The following is a 24,123-nucleotide window of genomic DNA, read 5'->3' as shown; positions in this document are numbered from 1 at the left end:
TCTGAGAGTAATTTCCTCCACCCCATGCATTAAGCAAAGACTTCCTATTCAGTTCACCCCCTGCTGCTGTCGTCACCCAAAAGAGAGATGGGGACGATAAAATTCATTTCTAAATGCTTCAAACTCACAATTGCACTATAGGGTTCAAATGTGACAGGAAACTTTATAAATACCAGACGTCACACATTTTTTGATCAATGAATTTCCATGACCTTTCAATTATTTGTATTGCCAGATAAGGACGTTCAAAAATCATTTTGATTCATACCAATTCGCTAATGAATCTATTAGACCAACTTGAACCAGTTTACCCAATTATTTAAAAAAAACAATAAACACGACTAAAGCCCAAAGTATATTTCAGTAGGACGCAAATGTAAGGCGTCTGCGTACAAGACACGTGACGCAAATTTAGTCATCAGCATAGTGCACAAGAACAGAATGTGTGTTGCATGATTTGTCTAACCATGTGTACTCTGAACATGCAGAATGTGCATGTGCCTGGAATTATTTGCAATAATTAGTGGGCCCACAAGGTGGCAACTCACAATTGAGTCTTTGCTTTCACAAAGCAGCGCTAGAAGCTGTAATCGCCACTAAACATCAGGAGACGAAGGTGGAAACAATAACGACAGTGGATGTACACATCAAGAGCATGTGTGTGCAAAGGGCAGGAGATACCTGCATGTGTAAATCGAGTATGAAAGAATATAAAGACATCTTCATGCAGGGCCGTGGGAAGTAGGGTGTTTAGATGATGGTTGTTCTTTTCTTTCTGTCAGTCTTTTTTTATTTTTAGAAATACATCAAAACATTTTGGATATGTTTTCCTAAAAACTGTATGCTTGAGGATGTCTTGAGAAATAATTTACAACACTGAATAGTGTAAAACTGATTTCTAAATCATGAGGTACTTCATCTCAACAACCCCTGAATCCTAAGCCAAGTTTGGACTATTTTAACTATTGGAGCACCTAGCCACACATCTCATGGGAACACTTTTGGAGAAAACTGGTAGTTGCAAGACTGCCATACATTTGATTGATATTTTAGCATGTTTAAAGATTATGTACGAGTGTTCGAATGTTCTGAATGCACTGATGATATAAATGCACTAAGTTCAATTGTGCCTTCGTGTTGGAATGATAATGGGTAAGCCGCACTTCCGAAGGGTTCGGAGTGTGTGCACGCACACGGCACGCTGGGGTGTGTGAGAGAGAAGTGAGGGAAAGATTTTGAGAGAGAATTGATTGTTAGCCTTGTTTTGCCTGTTACTTGTTGTATTGCCAAGAATACATCTCCTTTATAAAATGACTTTATGGGTCTAAACTCCTAAAGAGAAAGTGTCCGGTGTCTCATAGTAGTCACAGCATGCATGCGCCAACCACCTGTGTATGCGGGCAGTCAAATGCAGTACAATTTGCAAGGCTAACGTTTGACTGTATGCAGACATGGAGCATTCGCATCAAAACCAAAGTATAATTTGGGCTTAAAAAAACAAGTTTCTCACAGATCGGACATCATGTATATGGTGTGGAAGCAAGGGAAACATCTAGTGAATATCTAAGAGCAGAGCATAACTAGAAAATTCAAAGTGTGTGTGTTAGAAGTACTGTTAGAAGTACTAAGAGAGAACAGCAAGGAGCAAGTCATCCATGCAACCATATGGTCTGATGAAATGACAATTCACATTCAAACACATTTGTTCTTCTAATCTCAAAATCATTATATGCTTGGGGAGGCTGGCACAAAATCAAACCGATCCATATGTTCAGAAGTCAAATAAAAAAATACAAATAAAACACAGATGTCTGAGAGCTGCTACAAAAAATAAAGTATTTGCATTTAACTGAACATTCTGCTCTTGGAAGATCGGTAAGACAGAGCACTGGCAGAGAAGTTTCAGATGTGTAATATACCACCATCAAACAGCACCATGTAAAGTTAGAGGTAGTCCCTTTAGAGCAAACCAGGGTTAAGTTCTTTGCTCAAATCCCTTATGGGTTTTTTTTTTAACCTCTAACGTTTCAAATACCAGTTCTGAATGTCAGGGTTATGACAGTACAGTACTACTCACAGTCGGTCATTTTGAGGCTGCGGAGGACCATGCGCTGAGGCGTCACTCTCTTGATGTAGGGGTGGTCCTGGAGGGTGAGCAGACTGTTGCGGGCATCCTGCCGAATCTCCACCACCTCAAAGTCACTGGGGTAATCGCTGGCAGGATTGTCCCGCCGTACGATGTGCCAGTTCACCGCATCTACATCTCGCAGGGCGCTGCTGATGAAATGACTGCGAGCTTTGGCTGTGAAGTAACCGTTGAATGCAACAATGTACTCTAGAGGAGAGACAAAGAGGGAGAACAGATGAAAAAGACTGAGACATGGTGTGATCTTGCTAATCTCATCCAACAACTTCAATTGCATTCATTTAGGCCTGCAAGTTCTGCAAAGTTAGGAAAACTGGCATTAAAGAGTATCTGTTTAATGACAGGGAGACTCTCCCCAGAAAGCGTGTCGAATCATCATTCAAATGAGTTCAAGCTTGCATCATCACAATAAAGATTTTAAAAAGATAATTCACCCCAAAATTACAATTTTCATTATTTACTGACCCTTATGTTGTTACAAATCCATATGACTTTCTACTGTGGAAGAGGAGATGTTTAGCAGAATGTAGCCCCTTTTTCCATGCATTAAAGTGAATAGTGACTGAGGGCTTTCTATCACCTTTTGTGTTCCAGAGGAAACAAAGTCAGGTTTGGAAACAACATGAGGTTGAGTAAATGATGACAATTTTCTCTTTGGGTGACTCTCTCTTTAACAGTAATACAGGTACAATGGCTGGTGAGTGAAAACAGGGTGGGTATACCGAACACCTAGCCTAAATTATTTTATGCAATTCATTATGCAATAAACCTCAACAGAGAAATTGTCAAAATGCCTTGAAATGGGGTCATACTTCAAAGAAAATGGGCAACGTTCAACATTAAAGACTTAGAAAATGGGCAACGTTACATGGTAAAACGCAAGACAAGCAAAAAAGATAAGGGGTTTAATGACTTTGGGGAGGTTAAGAATCATTGTCTTGAAAGTTTTGAAGGTTTGATAGAGCACACATGGAAAGACTCTTAATCTGTAAATTAACAGCACATTCCATCTCTATAAAAAGACTGAAATAAATGCAGTCCAATTAGCAGAGCAGGTCTTTAGACCAAGGTAACCACAAAACTTTGCCCTGTTAATCAACTTAATGCTCAATAATGAAAACTATTACCACACAAACTGAACTCCTTGCCTCCCACCATTCACAGCTATGGTTGAAAGAAGTAGAAACGTAGAAAACATTAGAAGATGGCACAAAGGGTTCAAAGACCAGTAATCAGGCCACTATAAATGTCTAGTTATATTCTGGTCTTGTATACCAACACATACCACACCCAATGCAGTGAAATATGGGCCCTCTGAAAACAACTCTGGACTCAGATGGAAGTCTTAGGAATGCATAGCTAACACTCTGGGCCAGTCGCCAGTGAACACACAAACACACCATCCGAGCAGAGGGCATGATCCAGCCAACGAATAGGCAGCTTACTGACAGAGATCTGTAGTACAGTGGAGTACATTACACCAGCCAACAAAGACAGACTGTTTGACCTACAACACTCATGTTCTGTCCTGCCCTAAATTACACAGGGAAGGGCAACATCTGCTTTAAACCCACAATAAACTTCATCAACAGGATGCACAATAAATTGTCACTATCAGCACTAAAAACTAAATTACAGCACTAAATGATGTACTAAAACAGTGTCTGAACATGTTGGTCTATGGAGAATTCAACCTCCTTGTGGTTCAAAAATATTTATACAATTATCCAAGTATGGTAAATTAATCCTACTTCTGGAACAGACAAAACAGCATTGGTGTATCAAAATAATTGACAAAACAGACATTAAAGATAAGTCTTCTACAGTTATAGACAGATTAATGATTTATAGATGACAGCCAAACAATCAGCCAATATCTGGTCATGATGAGATGATCGACATCGATCAATAACCATACCTGCTTGACCAATTAACAGAAATGTTAGAACCTCTTTGTGTCAGTTTGTGTTAGAGTTAATTCAATTTCATTACCCATCATAATACTGTATAATGTATATATGTATATATATATATATATATATATATATATATATATATATATATATATACACACATACACACACACATTATACTGTTTTCAATGTCTGGAATTCAATGAAGAGACAGAAGCCTAAATATACATACAACTGTGGCAAGTTCTCCAAGATGCTTGGAGCAACCTATCTGCCAACAACCTTAAAAAACTGTGCACAAGTGTACCTAAGGGCGGTCACACCAAATATTGATTTTGTTTTATGTTTACTCTACTGTACTTTAGCTATATTAAGTTAGTTGATAAATGTCAATTATTCATGGCATTCTTTTTGAAAACATCCTTTCTATACAGCATTTTTCACAACTGCCTAAAACTTTTGCTCAGTACTGTATATACCAGTATCTGCATTATACCAACCACACTTCTATCTACATAACAGCCATTGAAAAACCCTTGTCGGTTGCCACTATAGAGGACAAAGATGAAAGACATAACTTACCATGCTTGACCACTTTGGTTGAAAAGTCCAGTTTCAGCGTAAGCTGCGAGCAGTTTGGACTCAAGACAGCATCAGCATTTAGGGAAGGAGGAAAAGGAGTGGAGAGAGGTCCAAACTCTTCCTCTGTACCCACCAAAGGGAAAAGATCCCCAAGCAAGGCCACAAGCAAACAAAGCTGTACGCTCATTGTCCCTATGTTCCGTTTCTGCTCATTACTCATCCAGAGATGTATGTGTCCACAAAGGTAACAAACTTGAAAGGGTAATTGCAGTTTTGAAAAAGCTTAGGTCCAAAACTCTGAGATGCCTGAATAACACATGGCTTGAGTTTTCATTTCTTTCTGCGTTTCCTCTCCATAGCGTGGTCCTGTGGAGGTGGATGTGATCAGTGTGGCAACCTGAAAAGGAGGAGGGGGGCCATCTTCGCTTGTGATGAAAACAAACTACAGTAGATCTGGAGGGGTATTCATCTGGTAATCGGCTGCTTAACAATGACCAAGGTTCTTGTCTTCTTCCTGTAGACAGGGATGACACAAAACAAGAGTTAGTATCTCAATAATGAGCTTGCAGCCACATGATATAGATGACATTTCATTGTCATGACCATTTTATATTTTCAAAGAATGTGCTTTCCACTTGGTATAAACAGGTGCATTAATCAAAATATCACTGCATACTAAAACAACCAACCAAATGTTACCACAAACGTATGTTTTTTATAGTAGTGTTTTGATAAAGCCCAAACCTTTTTTTTAGGTTAACAAATGAGCCATCAGAATAAAAAGCTTTCTATTTTTAAGCAGATTCCCGTAACGTGATTCTGAATTGATTAAACTTGGACTTTTATAGTGACGCTAAAAATCCACCACAAAGTGTTAGCCCCCAGATACAGATTTATAATGTTATGGCCGTTTTCCTGCAAAACATAGTCCCCCACCCACAGAAGGCTTCCAGAGGCTTAACTTCCCACTAACTCCAGGCTCTGAATTCCTGTCCTGTAAGAGGTGGGCTTACCTCGATAGCACTGGACTGTTATGTAATTCTGTTTCAGCCTACCTCACATCCTGGAGTATAAGAGCTAATCCCCCAATATGCACACTGTATGGTTCTTTACTATATAAACCACAAGACCAACCCAGCTGGTAACAGAATGGATGCAATACCATAACAAGAGCCCTAACTTCTTTCAACATGAAGCTAACAAGGAAAAAGGGCACAAAATTATCAAAATACACCGCAAAAGAAAAATCTCATGAATTACAGAACCAAGTTTAAATGGGCATCCAGATGAAAACTTAATGTAAAAGTTCTGAATGGAACGATTATTACTCACATGTTTGCATTTAAGCAGAAGAGAATAATTTGAAGCTGGCAAGTGCAAAAACTAAAGAGGATGACTGAAGCAAGATATATCTTTTCAATTCTTGTATTTTTAAAACCAAAAGAACAGGAGTCACTTAAATTGTACCTGTGGTTTACGATCATCGTGGCTTATCATCATTAGAAAAAGTGGCCTGCGACCCATAAAAAAACAGACCGAACAAGTAGCTAAATTACCCATGACATTTGACATGATGGCTAACTATGGCCACCAGAGTGTTAACCTGCCCTATCCTTAAATAAAACACTCAGCGCACTTTACACAAATCTTTTGTATTAACAAATACAGCATTCTGTAGTGGATTCAGCATGTAGTATCTGCAGATCAAATTAGATGTAACGAATTAGCTTAAGAAGTCAATAGATGGATGAAATGGTATGTTTGTTTTGTGTACTGATCATAATAGTTTGACCAAGGTGAGATCAGAAATGATTCAATGTCTCACTTTCAACAAAACATCAGCTGGATCCGAAACAAGCCTACTGGCTAATAACAATACAGCTAGCAGTTTCAGTAGCTATAACATCACTAAAAACTTAACGCTTACGTCTGTCTTTTTCGTGTGCTCTTCTACTTATCAAAGTAAAATAGCTTCAAATGTCGTGTTTTTGTTACCAAAACAGACAAACATATGGCCTCGACACCATCCTGCTACAAGCTAACAGTTAGCATAGCGAAGCATGAACAGTCGTTAAACATGAGTAACGAGAACATCATACTTACTCCCGGCGGAATAAACGATGATGCACGACGATCTTGAAATAGGCCGTATCTTGGCTTCAGTATATATGAAAACTATTACTATTAACTATTAAATTAACATCATTATTATTATTATTATTACTGTTCCTAATGGCGTTAGCTTAGAGAGTAATCAAACCATTTGCTTTGGCACTGTAAAGTGAGAAACTGGTGTTAAACAAAACAAGCAGTAGCCAATCATCGACCGTTGCGTCACGGGAAGGATGAGCGTTCCGCCAATGGAAAACCTTGACGATTCATGTGATTGGTTATTGTGTTGCCCATAATAAGTCGCTTGTATTAATTAAGCAAAGCACATTTTGTTATAGTGCGTTAAGTTATTGGTGGGTTTGTATACTCGTCTAAAAATATAAACCACAAAAATGCTTACATGTTCTACACCATTTTTATTTAGTTGAAAAGGCGCTCTCTGTTATTTCTGACATAAATAGTTATCTATCATATGGCACACTTTCAAAACATACTGCCTGGCTGAGCTGGTGTCCAGTTACCAGTCTGTCTAACAGGATAGTTTGTTGTACAGACCCTCTCTTACTCGTTCACACACTCTCAGGGGAGGGTGCAGCTGAACTAGTGTGCAGCCACCCTCAGGGACCAGCTAGACAACGTTTTTACACACCCACACATATGTATTCAGTTTTGTGGGACAAAGAAAACACTACAAGTTTATTTTCTATGCGCAATAATAATGGAGAGCACATAATAATAATAATAATAATAATAATAATAATAAACAGAGCAGAGGCATTATATATCTATTTTAGAAATTTTTTTGGTAACTCGTACTAGCAAAAGAGACATAAATATTAATAATATTGCTCTCTTTTTTTATTGGCTAAAGAACTGAGAAACGGAAAAAAACTGAGAAAGCGACAGACACACACACACACACACACACACACACAGAGAGAGAGAGAGAGAGAGAGCGAGAGAGAGAGAGAACCTAGTTTACTTACACTCATGCCATCCCAGATGTGTGACTTTTTCTTCTGCAGAACACAAACGAAGATTTTTAGAAGAATATCTCAGCTCTGTAGGTTCATACAATGCAAGTGAATGGGTACCAAAACTTTGAAGCTCCAAAAGCACATAAAGGCAGCATAAAAGTAATCCAAATGACTCCAGTGGTTAAATCCATATCTTCAGAGGTGATATGATAGGTGTGGCTGAGAAACAGATTAATATTTAAGTCCTTTTTTACTATCAATCTCCACTTTTACTTTCACTTCTTTTGTTTTTAGCAATTCAGCAATTCAGTATTTGTGCAACTGTGCATGGAGGATAATTTAAAGTCAAAAAGGACTTCAATATTGATCTGTTTCTCACCCACTCTTATCATATTACTTCAGAGGATATAGATTTAAATATTCCAGGTTCCTTACAAGTTAAGTTCAACTGACACCATTTGTGGCATAATATTGATTACCACAAAAATACATTTTGACTTGTCCCTCCTTTTCTTAGTCTGGGTTCCAGTCTTACAATGAAATTGAATGTGGGCCAATTCATAAAAGATAAAATACTATTTCAAAAGTATAGTCACAAGACATAAACAATATGCATATTAACATGATTTTAGTGTGATAAAATTGCTTACTAACCTTTTCCGTGGAAAGTTATAGCCAATTTTACAACTTCATTGCCATGACAATGTAATGTCAAAAATCCCCCAAAAATGACTGTACAAAGATTAAACAACTTTGTAGCTCAAATGATGCACAAGTTTTTACATAAGAATTAATGTGCTTTTATAAAATTATAAACTTCACATTTCTGCCTTTAAACTCTCCAAAAATTGGCCCCATTCACTTCCATTATAAGTGTCTCACTGCAACTTCGTTTTTAGTTTTTTTTTTTAAGAGACGAGTCAGTTATTTTTTGTGGTAACCAACATTATGCCAATTCTGTCGATTGAGCTTAACTTGTATTGAACACAGAATATTCCTTTAACCGCTGGAGTCTTATGGATTACTTTTATGCTGCCTTTATATGCTTTTTAGAGCTTCAAAATGTTGCTTCTCATTCACTTGCATTGTATGGACATACAGAGCTGAAATATTCTAAAAATCTTCTGTGTTCAGAAGAAAAAAAGTCATACACGTCAGGAATAGAATGAGGGTGAGTAAATGATGAATTTTCATTTTTAGGTGAACTTTTCATTTAAATGACACTATCCCCATTGTTCAATGTCATGTTACATTTTTTTAAATTAAATGTTTAAACAGCTAAAGCTGCTTGTAATGCAACTGAGATTCAGGAAATGTAATGCTTTTTTTACCTGCACTTACCTGATTTATGTAGATTGCAGTAAGCATGACGCTGCGAAGTTCAAACTGTATAGAAGATGCCCTGTAATGCCTGATTCATTGTAGAACGAGCTTTTGCTTTCAGACCAAACAAAAGTCCTCAAAGTTTGAAGATGACGTTTAACATTAACACCACATCTTTTTTTTTCTGAGCGTCAGTCATGAAGGATATGCATAGCATGTACTGAAAAGGCATTTCAGTCTTGGAATGTGGCCATCTATTCCTCTAAGAGATTTTGAACACAATAATAGACAAAAGTTTGAGTAATACCCAATCAGTCACTGAAGATAATGTGCGACAGTTCTGTGCTTATCCTTGTTTTGCATGCGGCAGTCTTACTCATATATACACTATATGGCCAAATGTATGTGGACACTTGAACACCAACATTCATATGTGCTTGTTGAATATTTAATTTAAAAACCACAGGGATTAATCTCACTCTTTGCTTCTATAACACATTCATCTCTTCTGGAAAGGCTTTCCACTTGATGTTGGAATATATCTGCATGGATTTGCACAATTTCAGACACCAGAGCATCAGTAAGGTCAGACACTGATTGGTAATGGACCCTAGGTTGCAGTGGGCATCCAGTTCATCCCAAAGGTCTTCAGGTCAGGCCTTTGTGCAGGTCAGTCAAATTCTTGCTCATTAGACTCAGTGCATTATCTCTCAATGGACCTTGCTTTGTGCACAGGGGCATTGTCATGCTGGAACCAAAATGGGCTCTCCTAAAACAATTTTTTAGAATGCCACTGTATGCTGTAGCATTAAGATTTGTCTTCACTGAAATTAATGGAATAGCCAAACATGTTACTTAAAAGGGGGTGTTCACAAACTTTAGTCCATATAGTGTAAATATTAAAGCAGTGATTTGCATTAAGATGTATGATTCTTAAGAGTTATCCACTATAACTTGTGATTTGTGTTTTTATTTCATGTCTTTAAAATTCACTTCAGAAATGTCAAGTTTTTTTTATTTTTATTAAAATATATTGTCACCTTCCAATAAGCACAAAGATAAAAAATACAAGTCAGGCAATGCCATGAGGTCATTTAACAAACAGCAGTAATTAGGGTTCAGATAACTCCCTTATAGTGCCTTTAATACTCTTCTTTTAGTTCACCAGAGGAAGTGCCAAACTGAGATTTGAACACCATCATCAAATCCAGCTTGCGTGCTTTAAGCATTTATAACTTCAGTTGGCTTGTTTGGTGTTTCATGTTTGCTCAAGAGTCTTCATTTTTAGTGTGAGAGCAGCTTCACTCCAGCCGAGCTCCTCGTTCTCCAATGGCGGTGGCATGACACTTCTGCATCTGCCCCAAGCTTAGAGAGCTCACCCAACCAGATCTGTTGCTTCTGGGAAAGACGGTCATTAGGCCCCTTCACTTCCACAAGCTAGAGGAACAACTCAAATGAGCAACATTTTTAACATTTTAAAAGGCATGTTTTCTAAAGACAGTTCAACCAGAAATGAAAATTCTGTCGTCATTTACTCACCCTCATGTCATTCTAAATCCGTATGATTTTCTTTTTTCACTGGAACACGAAAGGAAAAGTATTGAACAATATTTACTGCTCTTTTCCAGACAATGAAAGTGGATGGTGACCAGAGGATGTCAAGCTCCAAAAAGAACACAAAAGCACTAAAAAAGTAGACCATATCACTTAAGTACTGTATTCTATGTCTTCTTAAGCTGTACAATAGCTTTGTGTGAGAAGCAGTCCATTATACACTAAAAATGTTGCTCGACAGCTGTAACTTTCACTTTCATTGTATGGAAAAGAACACCATGTGTTCCTTAAAAAAACATTGTATGATTGGGGCCTGGGTAGCTTAACGAGTATTGACACTGACTACCCTTTAAGTCATGAGTTCGAATCCAGGGTGTGCTGAGTGACTCCAGCCAGGTCTCCTAAGTAACAAAATTGATCCGGTTGCTAGGGAGGGTAGAGTCACCTGGGGTAACCTCCTCAATGGGGCACATGGTAATTTGTGCATGGATCGCAGAGAGTAGCATGAGCCTCCACATGCTGTGAGTCTCCGCGGTGTCATGCACAGCAAGCCACGTGATAAGATGACTGTCTCAGAAGCGGAGGCAACTAAGACTTGTCCTCAACCACCAGGATTGAGGTGAGTAACCGCGCCACCACGCGGACCTAGTAAGCAGTGGGAACTGGGCATGCCAAAATGGGGAGAAAAGGGGATAAAAAAATAAATACAAAATAACGTCATATGGGTTTCAAAAGGCATGAGAGTACATGGTGCCAGAATGATAATTTTTGGGTGAACTAAGAAGGAAACCCCAACCATTCCCAATTTATAGCTACATTATTTCACTTGTTTCATAACATCATAATCTGATTAAGCCAGTTATATATACTTTACTATGGAATGTAAAAGCTGCCAATATTAAATAAATTAATGCAGTGATAAAAAAGAAAATTAAAACCTCATTAACCATTTAATTTCCATAAAATGTGCCAAAAATAAAATTAAATGATTAATCCCTGTCAAATTAAAAACTAAAATATAATAGCTGATTTTAAATTCCATTTTCACTGCAATCTTGAGGCAAGACTGCCAATATTAAAATGAAAAAGCAAATATGAAAAATAAATTGCAAATTAATTTATTCCAAATAATTTTCTTAGGCTTTGTTCACACTGCAGGAAAAATCAGATTTTTCCTCAAATCCGATTTTTTTGAGTGACTGTTCAAACTGCAAGTTATTTGTGGCCAGTTCAGTTTTCTTCTGTTCAGACTACAGCCACTTTTGCCATCACGTCCACATTAGTTGTCATGGTAATGCAGCAAACTTGCGTATTCACCATACGAGATTTTAGCGATGGATGTTTTACCATTGATTATGCTTTTCATGAGGGCAGTATCCAAATATGAACTTTCTTCACAGACAACGGCTTAAAAATGGGAGTGGTGGTATATGCAATATTTGATGCTGCTAGTTTTGTTGCTGCCCGTTTTAGCAGGATGTCCTGTATTTTGGCCGAAAATGGGTTACTGCACCTTAGCGCATCTATTTGGGTAAGTTTAGCCAATGTCTGTATTATTATAAGAGGTTTGCAATGCTTTGCGTGCCCTGTAACATAAACATGACATATGGGTGTGTTTCATTCAGAAGTGATCTCTATGCCCTGTTCCCTAAAGACTTTACCTTTCACTGAGATTTTTGTAGGGCTGAAATGTGTAATAAAACAGGCTGAACTCACTTTTGAAGTAATTTTTATTGAAAATTCTGTTTGTAACAATCCTACTGCGTGGCCCTCATTACTGTATTAAATTCAAAGTACCCTGTGAAGGCATTAATTATGCCGTTCGGAGCGCAGTATGTTTTCTTGTCGCAAAACCTGACGTATAACAACCGTCACGCACAGCAAATTACGAAAAAAACCCATATGAAATCCGATCTGACCGTTCAGAATGAGACGCATTAAGAAAACTCAGATTTTAATTAAATAAATGTGATTTGGATGAGGCTTCGATTTAATGTGTTTTTGTCCTGTTGAGACTACAAAAACCTAAACTAATTTGAGTGACAGCATCCACAAAATCAGATTTTTTTCTGCCTGTGTGAACATAGACTTAATGTTAGAGCAGTAAAAGTGACAATTAAAATTTAAATTCAAAGTTCAATTTTTTTATTCAAAGCCAACATGTAAATTCTATGTTAAATGAGTGGGTGGTGCTCAAGGGAGAATCCTTTAATACAGTGGTTCTAACACTAGAAGGCACAGAGAGGTTGACAAGGAGATAGATGTAATAGGGTTGTTACTGCATAATCAATCATCAACCATTATTAATTTAATCAATCGATTATACTAATTAAACAAAAGAAATGTGAAAGATCTATAGCATGTAAAATGCTGAGAATCTTATCGTTTACATACACTCATTAACAGAATTGACAGTACATGTTGGCTTTGAAAAAAATTTTTTTTAATTAAAATTGAACTTTGAATTTTCATTTTAATTAGGTCACTTTTATTAAGCTAACATTAAAAAATGAATTTGCATTTTCTTTTCAATCTGCTTTTTCATTTTAATATTGGCAGTCTTGCCTCATGATTGCAGTGAAAATGGAATTTAAAATCAGTTATTGCATTTTAGTTTTAAATTTGACAGGGACAACTCATTGTCACTGTGAAAATGAAATTTAAATCATATAGTTTTATTTTCAATTTTGGCACATTTTACAGGCCCTTTTGTGGAAATGAAATGGTTAATGAGGCTTTAATTTTCATTTTTATCACTGCATTTATTTATTTAATATTGGCAGGTTTTACGTTCCATACTTTTTGGACCAAAATACTGAAACGTTGAATACATAGAAATTTAAATTCCTGATTAATAAGCTCCAGGTCATTTCCCTCTCTTTCTGTCCTTTATTTACCTTGCACTTCCTGTTGGAAGAGCTCCAGACTACCAGAAAGCCCTCCTCTGCAGTATCTGTAATCCTTTGCCATTCTGAGGACCACACCGCTCAAGAACGGCCCACCCAGACATTCCACCAGACTCTATAACCATGGGGAAAAAAAAGAGAAAGCATTTGCACTGTGCTCATGAACATACATTTACAAACACACTGTAACACTTGGCATACACAATCTATCAACATCTCCTGTAATAATGACTCTATGATATACTGAATAATGAATGCTACGTTACACTGCAAACGTAATGCACACTGACTGCATCCATGCGTGTTAAGGGATCTGTGGTTACCTGCGCCTGTTGAAGAGAGAGAAGCGATCCCAGTTTATCAGTGCACAAACTCTCCCCTCTTGTGCGTTCCACACATCAGCGGGCAGCTCCAGCAGCGTTTCTGCAGAGGCCTCACGCAACAACTCAGCGCGAGCCTAAATGGCTTCCCTCCGGTTACCATAGAAACAATCAGTGTCATCCATGAAAATGATGTCTCACATGAGGAGTCCGAACAGAGTGGAAAATGCAGAGCCTTCTCCATGAATACCTTAAAAAAGGAAACACATTTAATCAACGTAAATGTAAAGTATAAAAGACATCCTAGTCTCCCATATTCTGAAAAGCCACTGATTCAATTGGTGGAATACAGCATGCTACAGAACCCAAACTGAGATTGTGTTCTATGTAACTATGTCCTTAACTTCCTTAAATGTGGTGGCGTACACACAATGTGATGCCAGACCTTGATCAAAACCAAGTGTTCTGTAGTGAGCCAAAGCCAGATCCTGAACAGAACACATGACCATAGTGTCTCTTCCCTCTCTGGAGCCTTCATCCTCATCAGCTGCTCTGAGGAACACTGATTTGCCCATACCAACCTCATGAGGAAAGAGCTGTCCTCTAATCATCACCTGTTAAAAACACCCCTGCTAAACTGATAATCTTTTTAATAAAAATCACTTCAGTATTTATTTATTTGTATTTTTAAGAAATCAAAATTGTAATCCTTTTGTCTATTAGCTTGGAAGCTATCCACTAGTGTACTACCGAAAAAACTTTAGTAGCAATATACATTTAAAGGAATAGTTCTCCCAAAAATGAAAATTCTCTCATAATTTACTCACCTCATGCTGTCCCAGATGTGCATGACTTTTTATTTCTGCAGAACACAAATTAAGATTTTTAGAATATTTCAGCTCTGTAGGTCCATACAAAATATTGGTGGCCAGAACTTTGATGGTCAAAAAAAGTACATAAAGGCAGCATAAAGTAATCAAAAGACTCTAGTGGTTAATGTCTTCAGAAGTGATGTAATAAGTGTGGGTGAGAAACATATTAATATTTAAGTCCTTTTTTACTATAAATCTCCGCTTTCACTTTCACATTTTTTTCTTTTGTTTTTGCCTTTTTGCATTCTTCGTGCATATCGCCACTAACTGGGCAAGAAGGAGAATTTATAGTAAAAAAGGGACTTAAATATTGATCTGTTTCTCACCCAACCCTATCATATCACTTCTGAAGATATGGATTTAACCACTGGAGTCGTATTGATTACTTTTATGCTGCCTTTATATGCTTTTTGGGACTTTATGCTGCTTTTATATGCTTTTTGGACCTTAAAAGTTCTGGCCACCATTTACTTGCATTGTATGGACCTACAGAGCTGAACTATTCTTCTAAAAATCTTTATTTGTGTTCAGCAGAAATAAACAGTCATGCACATCTGGGACAGCATGAGGGTGAGTAAATGATGAATTTTCATTTTTGCGTGAACCATCCCTTTAAAATTTACAGTATTTCTCTGGAGGGAAAATGGACCAAAATATTGATGACTCATCTTGCACTAAACAGATTTTTGTCCAACCAAATATAGAATGAAAATTCTTCTAATCCTAATCATACCACCTGCAACCAACTAGCAAGTAGCAAATCATGGTTAATGGCGCTGACGTAACTAAAGCCTATAAAAATAATGCATTGCCAGACTCTCTTGTCACACATTCTATATAAAACAAAGACTCACATGAGTGACATCATGTACGTGCACTGTGGGTAGATCTCGTAGCAGTAGACAGTACTTCTTAAAACTAGCAGAGTCCTTCATTCGGGAAGCTCGCTGTTGCAGCAATAACTGGTGACCTGTTCGAACCAGAGGGTCCTTGAGTCCATCCCGGATAGCACAGATTGCCTTAATACAGGAATAAAAATCAACCAATCTTTAACATTTGAAAGGATGCCCATCTGAAAAAAGGAAGACTAAACAATGGACAGTGTCTCTTTATATTAATCTAAGTTGAATTTAAATGAGATAAGATCTATGGTACATACCTGCTCATGTTGTTTAAGGTGCTGTTGGAGATTGAGAGCAAGTCTGTCCCACCAACGCCCCCTGCTGTTTGGACAAAACACTGACTGAGACAAAAGATTCCTGAGCTCCTCCACCACCTCCTGCACAGCCGAAATGCAAAGTTAATAATTGAATACACTCATGTAAAATTCAGATAAAGATTAAAATGGTAAGTTTTACAATAGCATAATTAATTCTTTGGATTTTGCTGTTTTATTTTAAAACTGTCATTTTAAATCATTTTATTCTGCAGAAGATTTCGCCAGTGCACCATGTTACAGTTGTGCATAACTATGTGCATATTGACCCACCTCATAGCGGTGAAGTCGTTGTAAAATCTCAACTCCTCGTGACAGTATACGAGTGTAGGTCCAGCCCACAGTGAAACAATGCAGAAAAACAGGCAGCTCCTCATGAACACTAGACACAATGAAATAGATTACTATTATTCCATTTTATGTAAACAAAAAAAAACAAAAAATACACATGTAAGGAACATTTTCGTTGTTTAGTTCAAACCTTAGGTCACTGGTGTGTTTAATCTCTTTCCAGGCGGCCTTTGCCTCAGTAAAGAGGTCATGGGCGTCCTCCCAACATATGCATCATTTTCTTTATGCAAAATATAACTGCTTTTTTCTTTCCTTAGGATTTTGTGGTAAAATGTGACCTGGACACAATTTCCTGAGATTCAAAGTCACTTGACCAATATTTCACTTGATATATTTACAAAAAAAACAATTATAATAAAAAGTGACCTGATGAGGTCATCCCTGTCCTGAAACAGTCTGGCTGAGTGATACACAGTATAGTCTGGGAAAGCAAGGCGGCCAGAATTGACCAGAAGAATGGTGTAGAGCTGCCCCTGACCAGCGGACATCTCCTCCTCCTCCAAAGTGTCTGTGAGGGATAAGAGGGGCAGGATACAGGAGAACACAGCACGCGATACGCGGCATAGTCGCACACAGGAGCCTGCAACCTGCTTGGCCCTGCAGGAGCAGATAGAAGCAAAATCAAGCAACACAAAGTTAACAATGCAATACAACAGGTAAAACAAAGTAAACAACAGAGAAGACTTTGAGTATACTGTTCATGTAAATAACATTACTCACAATGGGAAGTCATTTTCTGAATAGCATGTATTCTGTATCTTCTGCTATTCCTCTATAACAAGTGCAAATCTTTGGCCAACATCACTTACTGGGGTATATGTACTGGTGGTGCAGGTAGCTTACACATCTCACCTCTTGAGAATGACAGCAGCTGTGTTGTTTTGACCAGAAAAGAGCGATCGCTGTTTCCCCAGCTGGAGTAGACCCTCTACCAACTGTTGCTTCTGAGTGCCATTCCCTCCACGCCCAAGGTGAAATGTTTTGGCCAGGTTTCTGATCTCTGGAGCAGGCAGCAGATCCAAAACTTCCTGGATGTCATGAAGCTCTGATTATGTCAAAGGAAGGAAGTCATGGGTGGTGTGGCCTGGTATGCTATTAAAATGTCATTTAAATCTTATTCATGGTTAAATTGTAACACTAAGCTGTCGACACAGGGTTGACAAATCAAAAGGGTTGTCAAATCACTGGGGTGATGCGTTAACGCATGCGATTAATTAAATAAGTTTAACGTGTTAATTTTTCTTAATCGCGATTAACGTATTTACCGTTAATACAGCATAAACGATGGTGTGAAGGGCGGAACCTTTGTAATGTGTCCGTCCGGAGTCATTACGCTGATGCACACACCACGGCGCTAAAGCCGCAAGCTTAGCATAAAACAGCATAATACGGCTGTCCAATAGACATTCTATGGGCGGTTCTGTCGTAACATGCAAAAGTTGACTGTTACGCTCTCTCCTATGATAGAACCGCTGAGGTTATCTCATTAAATAAATTAATCTCTGAGAGCGCTTCCCTGTCAGTGATAAAATGATGGAGAAAGTAGCTCTTAGCGCTATGTGATGCACAAAACAAGCCCAGATGGGACTTGTGACATAAATCAAGTATTTTTTTTAGCCTAAGTAAGGCACGTTTTAATTACCACAGAAGCACACAAAATCTTAACTATCACCAAAACGCAGAATAAGACGTTTTTGTTTGCAAGAGCTTTTCATGGTGAGTTCAAAGCGGCACTCGACGCTGGCGTTGCCACTCTGCCGCGAACCATGAACACAGCTTCACGATTACTGTGACAAACGGATGCCCACAGTCTCCTGGCAAACTAATATTGTGGAGGATGACAATTAGGGATTTAATGCTCTTTGCAATGAATATGCAACCTATGTTGGGATTCGTTTTTTCAGTTAGTCAAACTCCCACTTAGACTTCGGAAAACATTTGCTGTTGCGTGAACTGGTGATATTTTAGTGCATTGTCTTTTTATTGTGGAAGGCTTTGTTTGGAAAATGTTAATAAAGCATTATATTTCTACATATTGTTTTTTTTCTTTCCTAAAATGGAAATAAATTAAATTTAAGGAGAAAAGAAGTGCATATACAGGTGCTGGTCATATAATTAGAATATCATCAAAAAGTTGATTTATTTCACTAATTCCATTCAAAAAGTGAAACTTGTATATTATATTCATTCATTACACACAGACTGATATATTTCAAATGTTTATTTCTTTTAATTTTGATGATTATAACTGACAACTAAGGAAAATCCCAAATTCAGTATCTCAGAAAATTAGAATATTGTGAAAAGGTTCAATATTGAAGACACCTGGTGCCACACTCTAATCAGCTAATTAACTCAAAACACCTGCAAAGGCCTTTTAAATGGTCTCTCAGTCTAGTTCTGTACGCTACACAATCATGGGGAAGACTGCTGACTTGACAGTTGTCCAAAAGACGACCATTGACACGTTGCACAAGGAGGGCAAGACACAAAAGGTCATTGCAAAAGAGGCTGGCTGTTCACAGAGCTCTGTGTCCAAGCACATTAATAGAGAGGCGAAGGGAAGGAAAAGATGTGGTAGAAAAAAAGTGTACAAGCAATAGGGATAACCGCACCCTGGAGAGGATTGTGAAACAAAACCCATTCAAAAATGTGGGGGAGAACCACTACGCACAGACGTATGCAAGACATGGGTTTCAGCTGTCGCATTCCTTGTGTCAAGCCACTCTTGAACAACAGACAGTGTCAGAAGCGTCTCGCCTGGGCTAAAGACAAAAAGGACTGGACTGCTGCTGAGTGGTCCAAAGTTATGTTCTCTGATGAAGTAAATTTTGCATTTCCTTTGGAAATCAGGGTCCCAGAGTCTGGAGGAAGAGAGGAGAGGCACACAATCCACGTTGCTTGAGGTCCAGTGTAAAGTTTCCACAGTCAGTGATGGTTTGGGGTGCCATGTCATCTGCTGGTGTTGGTCCACTGTGTTTTCTGAGGTCCAAGGTCAACGCAGCCGTATACCAGGAAGTTTTAGAGCACTTCATGCTTCCTGCTGCTGACCAACTTTATGGAGATGCAGATTTCATTTTCCAACAGGACTTGGCACCTGCACACAGTGCCAAAGCAACCAGTATCTGGTTTAAGGACCATGGTATCCCTGTTCTTAATTGGCCAGCAAACTCGCCTGACCTTAACCCCATAGAAAATCTATGGGGTATTGTGAAGAGGAAGATGTGATATGCCAGACCCAACAATGCAGAAGAGCTGAAGGCCACTATCAGAGCAACCTGGGCTCTCATAACACCTGAGCAGTGTCACAGACTGATCGACTCCATGCCATGCCGCATTGCTGCAGTAATTCAGGCAAAAGGAGCCCCAACTAAGTATTGAGTGCTGTACATGCTCATACTTTTCAGTTGGCCAAGATTTCTAAAAATCCATTTTGTATTGGTCTTAAGTAATATTCTAATTTTCTGAGATACTGAATTTGGGATTTTCCTTAGTTGTCAGTTATAATCATCAAAATTAAAAGAAATAAACATTTGAAATATATCAGTCTGTGTGTAATGAATGAATATAATATACAAGTTTCACTTTTTGAATGGAATTAGTGAAATCAACTTTTTGATGATATTCTAATTATATGACCAGCACCTGTAGAGTGTCAAATTTCAGCACTTTTAAAATCTGCAATTAACTAAAATAAAATTGTGCGCTTAGTCGCAATTAAAAATTAATCAACTGACAGCACTAATACAATTTTTTAAAGGAATTTCACCCAAAAATGAAAATTCTCTCATCATTTACTCACCCTCATGTTGTCCCAGATGTGTATGACTTTCTTCTGTTGAACACAAATGAAGATTTTTAGAAGAATATTTCAGCTCTGTAGGCCCTCACAATGCAAGTGAATGGTGACCAGACCTTCATATAAGACTCAAGTGATTCAATCCACATCTTCTGAAACAATCCAATCGGTTTTGGGTGAGAACAGACCAAAATATAACTCCTTTTTCACAATATATCTTGACATCAGCAGGCTCCTTGGCAATCATGATTTCAAGCTCTATTACACTTCTAGTGCTCTACGCATACGTCAAACCTTGATGATTCTGCCAGAACTGCCACAGATTTCTCAATCGCGCTCTTTCACTTGAAGTTGGCTTGAAGCTGCTTGTTCAACCGATAATGTGTTATCTGTATCCATGACACAGGCTCTGGATTCAAAAGTAAAGTTTTCTTTCTGAGAACGGCTTAACTCCCCATTCTTTGCCTCTCAATCCATTTCACTGTCGCCTGAGAGCCAAAGTGCTCTTGAGAGTTTCAATGACAAGCTTCCAAGACCAATTGTCTTAACCACTTTAGTTTGTGCATTTGTTTCCTCTGAATCTTGCCTAAGCACACAGTTCTTTTTAAAATATGTACTAGTTTTAGCATCTTTCTCTTCTGGGCTTTTCTCTTTCCCTTCATTTTGAGTTACTGCACCATTAAAGGGTGTTTTGGTCATTTTCTTCTGCTTGTCATCAGTGACAGCCAATGCATCTTCGTGATCATCTCCAAGAAAATTCTGGCACTCTGAGTCTATATGTTCATTACTCTTGTAACAAGGTACAAGTTTGCCACACAGAGGGCAGGCCAGTTTACATGGCGGGGTATTCCTGAAAAATGAAGTTATAGAAGCAACCCCGCTCCCATTGTTTGATCTGTCTTTGATTATACCAGCCTTCTGGTTCTTTTTCTTTGTCACTGAAAGTCTCCTGTCAGTGTTTCTATTAGACGAGCTGCCTCTTTCACCCCAAAACTCCATGGCTGTGTATTCATATGTTGTCCCATGAACCAACTAGACCTTGTAGGAGACAGGATGCATTGTTTGTAAACCTGTAGAAAGTAAAAAAACAGTATGTAAGGGAATATTTATTAAGGGAAAACTACAACATGCATACATCAGCTGCTCTTCATAGAAGATACTGTCCAACTCATTTAATGTCCATTGTCCAGGTTGCTCAATGTCTAGAAATTGACAGTGAAAATGCAGTAAATGAATGAAATGAATTGAGATTAAAAAATAAGGTGGAACATACATGAAACGAAGTAAACCTGACAGATTATAAATAAACCTGAAGATCATTATACAGACCTGCATGCGTTTGTGATCATAAGAGAAGCTAGATACAATAGATTCTTCTTTTTTTGGCGGTTGGCAAACCAGCTAATGGTGCATTACCGCCACCAACTGGACTGTGCAACATTGAGAATAGGAGAAGAAAAAAAAAGGAAGACTAAATTCTGTTATATAAACCAGTTTCTTTTAGATATTCCAACAATGCATCATATACTATGTACTGACCAGATGAATATTGCAAAAAAGTCTGTAGAAATATGTTGATACCTTTGTTTCTTAATTTTTGTATGAGCTCGATTCTTTCCTCATCATATGTTTTACAGGAGAGAACCACATGCTTGACATTTTCCAGCTGATAGCAGTGTATACAGTTTCCTGAATCATTCTTTCCTATTATATAAAGTGAACTGTTCAGACCAGAGTACCCAATATGGAGACGGGTGATTATTGTTTCTTCTCTCCCTGTCCTTTAATTGCCGCTCCCAACACAAATCTGTCTTTGAATATTATATTGATGTCTTCCTCTTAATTCATTATCCCATCTATTTTGCCAGTTTTTGTTAGCAAACACTCTTAACTGTCCCATCCAGTGTGATGTCTAAGTCTATCGCTTGATGTTTTAAAGCTTACTTTGCCAGATAATCAGCCTCTTCATTCCCTTCTACCCCTACGTGAGCAGGTACCCATATGAAGTACATGATAATGCCTAGTCTGTTAATTCTAAATGTGCTTTGTAGAATTTCACAGACTATATCATCTCTGGACGATGGCTGCCCACTTGCCAAACTTACCAATGCTGAACAGGAGTCAGCGCATACTAGAGCATTCATTGGTTGGACTTTCTCCACCCACTGCAGTGCTAACATAATTGCCAATAACTCTGTGGTATAAACTGATATATGGTCTGTTGTCCTTTTCTTTACATATATTTTAAAATGTGGGATGAATATTGTTGATGCTGTATGACCAGAAATAGGGTCCTTTAAACTAGAGGTCGACCGATATATCGGTTTTGCCTATTAATCGGCACCGATAACAGATTTCTGGAACTATCGGTTATCTGCAAAAATCCACACCGATAGTTTTCCCCCGTTGCGTCCGGTGCTGGAGTGGCTGGGAAGGGTTCGCTGTCATTATACAGTATGAGAGTGTCCTCTAGAGGCGAAATAAAAACTATCACTTCACTGATGCCTTGTGGTGTTTGTTTGACACTGCATGGAGCGGACCACTTCAGATGCTGATTTAAAACATCAACAACGAAAAGGTATGTATACTGTACACTACAATACATGTTGTCATATTATAAAGTAATTACTTTGTTGACTAGATGCTGCATTAGTAGAGAACTGCAGTATGTTTGCCGACAAGGATGAGAGGACTCTAACATTAAAGCTAACCTCAAGCGGTTAGAACAATGTGACAAAAATACATGCAAGTCCTTCCCAAATGTTTAAATGTAACGATTGTTACCATCTATTACCATCTATTTGCATTAGTTTATATCCAGCTGGTCACGTTTATGCATTCATTAGCCAGCTAATTTTCATATTTAAGTGACGTGAGAAAGCAAATTTATATCTTCATGCAGCAGAGAGACACATAAAAACAAATCAGAAACGCATCTGATTTCAATTAAAAAAAATGTATCCTCACTGTAATACGATGACTTCAGATCGATCATATTCTTGCGCTAAAAAAGGCTAGACACAGCACAACAAATACAGTTCAGAAATCAGGTGTCTCAGTATGCTTTTAAAGTTCTTTTTAATTAGACACATCATCTAAAAAACAGCGCTCCTGCACGAGACGGTGAATAAACAAAAACAAAGGGAAACAAAAACTTTCATCTAGCATGCATTTACATAGAAAAACAAATGGATGGTTTCAAAAGCGCTCGGTGTGAACAGCCCCTTACAGTTGGTGGAGGTCTTCGACCTTTGCGTCTTGCTCTCTTATAAGCATTTGTCAGATTAAGCAATGAGTTGTTTAAATGCTTTGTCAGGAAAGTTCAATGTTCAACTTGGAAATGTGTGTCTGTCTCGAGATTCTCGTGTTCGGTCTGTTTGAACAGCACCTGGCCTGGGCTCATAGTCTGAGCCGCTTCACCACCAAGTTCAGCCGAATACCTCTGCTATCTTTGAATACTGCTACCCTACATACAACTGTAATGAATAAAAAACAATGTGCTATTTCGCTGTTATTATAGCTCGAGTCTGGGGTAGTATACTGTGGCATCAGTGCAAGTGTAACACCATGTGAACTGCCTATTGAAGCGTTTTCCCCCCTCAATTTACTTTTGACTTAATATTTGAGAATATGGGCCGACTATAACTTTTTATTTATTATTTTATGCACATTAGTTGAAAATGAAATGTTCTTTTTTTAACAGCCAAGACAGGAATGTTCTATGCAAAAATATAACGGTGCTGAATTTATGCATTTTTGTGTATTTATTGCGACTAAGGAAACAACATCAATTTAAAAATCAGCTGACTTTAAAATTCAAATATTAGCTCATATATATTAATATTTATTTAATTTAAAGTACAACACATTTTCATGGTTCAGTCAGTACGGTTCATTTTTGTAATAAATTTCAGCACTATTTTACTTTGAGTGTTATTTTTTTATTCAGTATAAATTTTAAAAACTATCGGTTGATTAATCGGTTACCGGCAGGTACTGGCCAACTTAGATATCGGTATCGGTACAATCCACTATCGGTCGACCTCTACTAT

The 24,123-nt window shown here is 38.0% G+C and overlaps 1 protein-coding gene and 1 pseudogene across 1 annotated transcript in view; both read right to left on the bottom strand.

Annotated features, from left to right (window-relative positions):
- Positions 1-6,922, bottom strand: part of LOC127455952 (membrane-bound transcription factor site-1 protease-like) — a 29,476-nt gene extending 22,554 nt beyond the window's left edge. The window contains exons 1-3 of the mRNA XM_051724158.1: positions 6,745-6,922; positions 4,642-5,155; positions 2,078-2,335 (exon numbers count right to left, since the gene is read on the bottom strand). Of these exons, the coding sequence (XP_051580118.1) occupies positions 2,078-2,335; positions 4,642-4,861 (478 nt within the window). The 5' untranslated portion in view covers positions 4,862-5,155; positions 6,745-6,922. The remainder of the gene's footprint in view (positions 1-2,077; positions 2,336-4,641; positions 5,156-6,744) is intronic.
- A 3,134-nt stretch (positions 6,923-10,056) lies between these two features.
- On the bottom strand, positions 10,057-21,070 carry LOC127455858 (fanconi-associated nuclease 1-like; annotated as a pseudogene).
- Between the last annotated feature and the right edge of the window lie 3,053 nt (positions 21,071-24,123).

This window comes from Myxocyprinus asiaticus, chromosome 18, assembly GCF_019703515.2.
Source record: "Myxocyprinus asiaticus isolate MX2 ecotype Aquarium Trade chromosome 18, UBuf_Myxa_2, whole genome shotgun sequence".
NCBI classification, from domain to species: domain Eukaryota; kingdom Metazoa; phylum Chordata; class Actinopteri; order Cypriniformes; family Catostomidae; genus Myxocyprinus; species Myxocyprinus asiaticus.
Note: the sequence above shows the minus strand (reverse complement) of the source record. Positions and strands in the feature narration are given on the sequence as shown.